We start from the raw sequence: 8,317 nt of genomic DNA, 5'->3' as shown, positions 1-8,317 counted from the left end.
ATGGCATTTGCACCTCCTAGAAACATGGATGGCCCCAAGCTACAGACCAAGATGAGCACATGGACTCCACTGAACCATCAACTCATGAATGACAAGGCAAGTTCCATGCAAATAGGTGAAATTCATAGAATCACAGAATTGCTGGGGTTGGAAGGGACTGCTGGAGATCATCTAGTCCAACCCCTCAAGGCAGAGTCAGCTAGAGCATTCTCTCAGGGTCTTGTCCAGTTGGTTTTGAATATTCTCAAATCCCAAGACAAATTCTTAGGTTCACTTCACAAATTCACAAGTCCTAGAAAAATTTAACTTATGTTTTTGCCTGTGTAGGTCATGGGTAGTGGAATAAGAACATAAAGATTTTGTTTACTATTAGAAGCATGTATATATCAAACACATATACAGTCTTTGTCATGTATACGTACATAAAAACTAGTATGTTATGTAAAAATGGAAAGTTCTAATGCACCTTGTTTAAAGCGTACAAGTATTTAGTTCAAGTCGCCAAATGATTCTTTTTTCTGCTCCAGAAGACTTTAGTTTAACTCCAGAGCAAACTGAGTGTTAGTGTGGGTTTCCGGGTGGCCAACACGCTCCATCACAGCTCGTAGGAGAGACCTTAGTACCCACGCTCTGGCTTCTCTGCTAAGCCTGGCAGTGATGAGGCTGCTTGATATTTTGGAGACTGAAGTGATGCACTCAATTTATAAATAACGAGATGCATTTCCTAACCTCCCACTCCATATGCTATATCTGGGATCTGCTAACATAACTGAGGGGCTTTTGGCTCATGTATTACCAGAAGCATATTCCTCTCTTAGAATTCAGTTTAAATTTCTGTTGAGGATTCATAGAATTTAATCCAGAGAGGGCCATTACATCATGTAGTCTGGCTTCCCGAATTTCTTGGGCCCCCTTGTTTTGCACTGTTCTCCCAGTCTTGAGCTCAGTAACTAGAATTTGGCTAAAATATGTCTTCTACAAAGGTATCCAGACTTCCTTTGGGGTTAAGGGCCTTCATTCCTTATGAAATGAAAATTACATCACTTCCCTAATAATTTTCTCATGATTAATCCCCTATACCATGAAAAGATGAAACCTTGTCTCCTGTCTGAATGCCTCTAGCGTTAGCTGCCATCATTTAAATCTTCCCCTCCTAGCTTATTAAACTCTTCTGTAACCAGTATTTTTTCCTTGTGGAAGGACTTTTACCCTCCTTCAAGCCAACACTTGAACTTTTTTTGATAAACTAAACAGATTGAGCTCTTTGAAGTCCTTTCAATCTGGCATATTCTCCAGCCTTTGAATCATTTTAATGTCTGTTTCCTACACCCTTTAAAACATATTTTTACAGATGCACATCACTGTGCAATAAAATATGATCTAACTAGACATAAGGCTGTGGGTAAAACTACCCTTTCCCACCTTCTTACTCCGCTGCTCCTTAGGCAATCTGATGTTGCACTGAAGCAAAACTTCTAGGAGCTCGTATTGGATTGTTGTGTACTCCAACGCTTAATGATGTTCCAGGTAGGAAAGAACATATCCTAAGCTCCCAGACCTGTGCTCAGTGATGAAATTCATGATAAAAAGTGTTTGCTTGTTTCTGATCCAGGTTTTGAAGTGTTGACCTGCCCGAAACTCCTTTTTGTATATCACCATACTGCTCTGCAGTCTTAGCAGGAAAAAAAAAATAGTTGGAACAAAAATATTGCTGGCAGCTGAAATAATGCAATTGATAATCCAATTTATAATTATATAGGGAGCTAGTGAGTGAGAAGGCGCCATTTTCATACAATCATATCTGTTCATTTCTGGACTCTTGAGTTAAGTGAAAGCATGAAGATTTATAGATAGAAGGTATGTGAAAAACAGCGAGAAGATGAAAGCATAGAGAGAAGAGATGCGTAAGAAATGTACTTGTTAGTAGAATAGGCAATGAGGGGCGGGGGTGGTGGGAATTCAGAGCTGATCCAAGGCAGAAGCACTTAAGTTCCATCTAAACTATTGTTAGGAGCAAGCCCAAGAACTGTTAGTAGCATAAATTTGCTACCTGTCTAGTTTTGGGTAATCCTGGGGGTACTCCATACATCTGTTCCTGTAGATTTCCCTGGATTTTCAAACGTGCTGAAGAGTACTCGTGGCTGCATCGTTGGTAGGACCCAGCTCACTCCTGCCTATTGCACATCCTGAGTCTGGTGCCTCCATCTATGGTTTTCTGCCCTTACAGCAGCTGTTAGAACAGAAAAGACCATCCAGGGTGTTACTACTGGGACACGGGCAGTCGTGATTGTTTTAAAGCCAGGATCACCATCAGGGGCAGACCAAAGTCAAGAAGCCAGAATTAGGAAATGTCGAATTATGCAGCATTTATGGTCAGAAAACCAGAGGTGGAGTCTGAGATATGCCAAGGTTGTGCTACAGTTAAGGATGAAGTAAACGTAGGAGACAGGGCAGCATGCTGACCTGCAGCAACACTGGGCAGACTTCAGCATTGGTCCTCCTGAGTGCTGGGCTGCGCTGCCTTTGAGGAAGGACTGGAAGTCAGGACATGATTTGCCTTCTGCTGGGCAGTAATTCAGGTGTGGGGTAGAAGAGCCTGCAGTGGTATTTGCAGCAAAGAGTGGAGGCCAGACAGTCTTGAACTTGAGCTTATTTAAAACCACCTGAAGACATGGATGTGAGATGGTGGATCTCAGGGGTAACCTAGGCCTTAGGCTACGTCCAAGGCCAGCCAGCTTAGGCACACTATAGGTATAACTCCAAGGCCTTGGAGGAGAGGACAGTAAACATGGGCTTGATTAAGGCAGTGGGTGATTATATCAATTTGGGGGCATTCTGTTGCTAATTAATGCTTCCAAGTGCCTGGAGTAGGCAGAACGTTCTGACAAAGTTGGCTCAGATGTATCTCCAAGAATGCTGAAAGCAAATATGTGACTTTCTTTGATCAAAGACCATTAACATTGCTTTCAGTTACATAAATAGCTCCCTGCTTCACTTGAATTATCCAGCCCAAAACTTAGGTCTTTGGCTGTTCAACGCTTGCTTGTGGTAAATCCTTTTCCAAATTCATCTTGTTAGGGTTTTGGTTTTTTTTTTTTACTTTGCCAAGTGTCCCACATGCAAATAAAGCAAATAATAACTGTCAGCATACAAATAAAAGAAATGTCATTTTCCACCCCTCGCAAGAGACACTCCTGCTGAGAGAGACAGAGCTAACACTGTCAACCGCTGTACCAGACATCCGCACCGATCATGTCTTTCTCTGCAGGAACCTTCTTTGCAGGCTGTCATAGCAATAACATGTTTGGAGTTTATAATGATCAAGCATGTTTTCCTAGTTGTGGTTAATAGCTGTTTTTATGTGCAGTTATAAGCTGGGCTTTTTCCTCTTTGATCTGTCTTCTGGAAAAATCATCTACAGCATTTTCTCACTTCCCAGGTCACAGTCCTGAGTATAGAAGGCAGTTTTGTGGTAGTGGGAAGCCATGTGCTAATGCTTTCAGATCTAGCTCCCTATAGATAAAGGTCATAAATCCTCCGCCGTATTTTGATACTGATCATCCTTCTTGTTAGTTGTCACTGTAAAGCGGTCACGGAACAAAGACTGGTCTTACTGTCTTACTCCTAACAGTCTTGCTGAGTTAAGATTGAAGCCATCACCAGAGCTGTGTGATAGCTACCCATCTAGGAGATTTCAGGCACCCCGTGTCTCCAACTGAACTTTCTAAAATAAAGAGGTGGGAAGCCCAGCTTCTGGTCTCACCAAAGCACATGAGACACCACGCATCACTGTATACCCAAGAGAGCAGAGCACTATGTTGGCACATCGTGTGTGCAGCAGCTGCAATGAAGGGAGCTGGAGATGAGAGGTAGCACATTGCAGCCAGTCCTTTACAGCCGCGCACACATGGCCCTTGAACTTCAGGGAGTCTTCTTCAGTGAAAGGAACCTTCCACAGGAACCAGCCTGTAGAGTTGAAGAAGACCAGGAAGAAGTAGATGAGGCCTTCCTCAGACAACTGGAAGAAGCTTCATGTTCATAGGCCTTGGTCCTCATGGGGAACTTTAACCACCTTCATATCTCCTGGAAGGGCAACACAGAAGGGCACATGCAATCCAGGAGGTTTCAGGAGTGCATTGATGATAACTTCCTGACACAGGTCATCAAGGAACCAGCAAGGGAAGATGTTCTGCTGGATCCCATACTTACAGAGAAGGAAGGACTGGTTGGGGATGTGAAGGTCAGGGACAATGTTGGTGGCAGTGACAAGGAGATGATAGAGTTAAGGATACTGAGAGGAAAGAGCAAGACAAATAGCAGGATCACAACCCTGGACTTAGGAGAGCAGACCTTGACCTCTTCAGGGATCTATGTGGAAGAATCACATGGGATGTGGTCCTGGAGAGAAGAGAGGTCCAGGAAAACTGATTTTCTTTCAGACTTTAGCAAGGCTTTCAATACTTCCATACCATGTCTACCATAACATCCTCATAGGCAAGCTGATGAAGTATGAACAGAGAGTGAGGTGGATTGAAAACTGACTGACACTGGGGCCAGGATCATTTAAAATCTTCATTAACAACTTGGATGATGGGGCAGAGTGCACCCTCAGCAAGTTTGTAGATGATACAGAATTGGGAGGAGTATACCAGATGTTTGTGCTCTCATAAATCATAGAATCATAGAACAGCCCAGGTTGGAAAGGACCTGAAAAGGTCCAACTTTTTGTGGGAAAGGGAGCCTAGGTGCAATTATCTAGCTTCCTGTCCAATCATGTCTTGAAAACCTCCAGCAATGGGGATTCTACCATGTCCCTGAGCAGGTTGTTCCAGTGACTAAGAGGGACCTTCACAGGCTGGAGAAATGGACTGACTGTCTGGAAAGCAGCTTGGGAGAGAATGACCTAGGGGTCCTGGTGAATACCAAGTTGACCATGACCCAGTAAAGAAGGCCACCATCATCCTATGCTGCATTAGGAAGAGTGTAGGTGACGGGTCAAGGGAGGTGATCCTTCCCTTCTGCTCAGCACTGGTGAGGACAGATCTGGAATGCTGTGTCCGTTTCTGGGCTCCCTAGTGCAAGACAGATGTGAACTTACTGGAAAAAAGCCAGTGTAGGGCTGCAAAAATGATTAATGAATTGGAGAATCTGATTTATAGGGAAGGGATGAGAGATCTGAGGTTGTTCATCCTAGAGAAGAGAGGTTCATGGAGGACCTTATCAATGTGTATAGATATCTGATGGGAGGGGGTAAAAAAACCAAAGCCGGACTCTTTTTGGTGGCATCCACTGCAAAGACAAGAGGTGGTAGCCACAAATCGGAATACAGGAAATTCCATTTAAAAATAAGAAAAAGTGTTCTTACTGTGAGGGTGGTCAGACACTGCAACAAGTTGCCACAGAGGCTGTGGAGTCGCCATCCAAGAAGGCATTCAAAACCCATCTGGACGTGGCCCTGAGCAACGTACTTTAGTTGACCCTAGCAGGGAGTTTGGGCTAAAGGATCTCCACAGGTTGCTTCCAAACTCTTCCGTTCAGTGATTCTGTTTATATCTTGTAGACTGTTTTGCAAGCTGCATTTTTCTTAGGACGTATTGAATCCCCTTTAAGTATTCAATTTTATTTGTGTGTCTATGTTTTATAGGTATTCGAAGAAAGACGAGTCCTGCTTGGAAAATGGGTAAACTTTTCTCTTTAAATTTATATTTAACTACAGCTAGATTTCCGAATTGATGAAGAGATTACTAAAATAGGAATGTAAAATGATTTTGGAAAAGGGATTCATTTTCCTGATGTGGAAGTGAGCTGTAACTGCTCTACTTTTGAGGAAGGTAAAGGCGTAAATTCCCTCAGTGCCCACATTTTGTAAGTTCTGAACTCGGAAAACCATATTCCATCATCAGAATGATCTGAAATGGGATAAGAAACCTTGGGAAAAGTCTGTGAAGTCTTCAAAGAAGATACTGGATGTTTAGGTATTGCCATTGCCTGCAAGCAGGTCTCTGAAGCCCATAATAAATGACATTTTATCTACCAAGTGCACACAGATGGCTCCTGCTACTGTAATCACTGAGCACCTCACAATTTCTTACTGTCGTTATCTTCACAGCTCCAACAGGAGATGGGAAAGTGCTGTCACCCTGTTTTGCAGATGAGAAAATGAGGCACAGAAGGAGAGGGGATATGATTTGTCTACCCCAACCACAAATGACCAAGTTAGGCATTCAGGATGGGGTTTCTCTGGCTGGGTGTGTATGTCTGAAACATAATATTTAAGCCTGGCTGGTCTGGTCATCACAGGCTCCTTGGAGAGTCAGCAGAGGGAAAGCAGTACTTCCAGAGGGTAATTCAGCTCATTTAATGTGGGATGAAAGCTCGGCCACCTAGAGCTGCCGATTTCTTTCTGTAGCCTGTGAAGGGAGTCAGAGTTGGCTGCTTGAAAGAAATAGAATTCTGATTGACCTACCCAGGAAGCTGATGACAGAGCATGCCATGGCACAAGATTTGCCCTAGTCCTAAACTCACCCCTTAAATATTGCATTGTGGTTTTTCTTTTATACGGCAAAATGAATTTACAGGCCATTATGGGAAAGCAGCCGTAATCTGCTCAGTCTCCTATGCCAACAGGAATGCAGACATAGGGACTTTATCGCAATAAATGAGAGAATTCAGCTGAATGTGTTAATGTGGCTCGGTAATGACTGTATGGTTGAGCCCTGTGCACATCTTTATAGATGGAACAAACGAACCAGTTATGTGGTCACATCTGATACACAAGCTAAACAGAAATATAGAAATGATGCTCCTTATCAGAACTCTTTGATAAAGTATTTGCACAGTAACTTTAGTTGAACTATGATACCTATTCTTTATGCCTAATAAGTCACTCATGGAATTATTTTGTATATGAACTGGTCTTTACGGGCAAGTATTTTGATTTTAAACTCATAAGGATTATTCATCTTTATAGGAAACATGCATTCTGTAACTTGTTGACATGCATGCATTTTGATAATAAGGAATGTTGTGGACACCAAGAAAACAAAATAATCGAATGACTATTGTTCAAAAAACCACCTTTTAGCATGATAGTCAGTAACGGACAGACCTAAAACCTGTCTCTTGAAAATTGTTGGATGTTTTTAAATGCCTGTGGGATATACCAGCAAAAGGACAAGAATGTTTTCATTAGAACTCCCACTGAAAGAGCCAAAATCTGGAAACAACCTTCCTCCAGCCAGACATAAGAGTGCTGAATCATCTTCTGAAAGGTTAAATTTCTGACCCTTCATATGATGCTAGATCAGTAGCTCTCATCACACTCCTTCAGAGCTAATTCTCCTTGTGCTTCTGTCATCCATCATACCAATGAAAAGGGTGCAGAAAGCACAAAAGCTGCTCTTAACTCCCTTCAAAGCCTGTGGTGTTATAATATCTGGTATGCAAAGCCTGGAGCACTCTGAGTTTTGAGAGAAACTGTGTCAAGAAATCACAGTGCTCTGGGCAGGAGTTTTTACATCGTTTCACATGACCTTCTCAAAGTGCTCCCAGGAATTATGGACTAACTGAAACTGCTGAAGGGTGGGTTTGTATGGCTGGGAACCCACAGCCAGGGCAGTTGTAAATGCTTTGTATTGAAACTGGAAGGCTGAAGTCCGTCCAAAGTGCAGTTTTCAGTAATATCTGGATGATGGAATGGAAAGTACACACTCATCTGCAGATGATACTGGGCTTGGGGGGATTTAATGAAACTTTGGAGGTTAGAAATCAGAATGTAATGGTCTGCAGTTTGATAAGGACAAGTGGAAAGTGCTGCATGTAAGAATGACATTTACAAAAACTGCAGATCTGAGAAAACCCAAGTATGCAGCAGTTCTGCATAAAAAATTGCTGGGAATTATGGTGGATCACAAACTGAATATAAGCTGACAGTGTCTTACAATTGTAATAAAAGGAAATATCCCAAAGGGCTATCTGAAAGGCAGAGCCATCCACAGTTCTGGTCCCTGAATTTTGACAAAGCTGAGGACCAATTGGAGATACTTCTGAGAACAAGTCATATGTGAGAACAGTCCCAGGTCCAGAAAACATTAAAACAATCCCTTTACTGTAGGGAAGATGGAGAAAAGACGTAATAACATCCTTCCAATGACACACAAAAGATGTCCAAAAAGAGGAAGGGAATGATCATCATGGAATCATAGAATGTTTTGGGTTTGAAGGGACCCCTAGAGGTCATCTAGTCCAACCCCCCTGCAGTGAGCAGGGACACCTTTAACCAGATCAGGTTGCTCACAGCCCCGGCCAACCTGGCCTG

The 8,317-nt window shown here is 42.7% G+C and overlaps 1 protein-coding gene across 1 annotated transcript in view; it reads left to right on the top strand.

The window, feature by feature from the left end:
• FBXO16 (F-box protein 16) overlaps positions 1 to 8,317 on the top strand; it is a 32,995-nt gene continuing 24,678 nt past the window's right edge. Inside the window, exons 1-2 of the mRNA XM_035895452.1 lie at positions 1 to 96; positions 5,645 to 5,680. Coding sequence (XP_035751345.1) covers positions 1 to 96; positions 5,645 to 5,680 — 132 coding nt within the window. The remainder of the gene's footprint in view (positions 97 to 5,644; positions 5,681 to 8,317) is intronic.

Source organism: Egretta garzetta, unplaced genomic scaffold (genome assembly GCF_000687185.1).
Source record: "Egretta garzetta isolate BGI_Z169 unplaced genomic scaffold, ASM68718v1 scaffold325, whole genome shotgun sequence".
Classification (NCBI taxonomy): Eukaryota; Metazoa; Chordata; class Aves; order Pelecaniformes; family Ardeidae; genus Egretta; species Egretta garzetta.
This window is presented reverse-complemented; position numbering and strand designations above follow the sequence as displayed.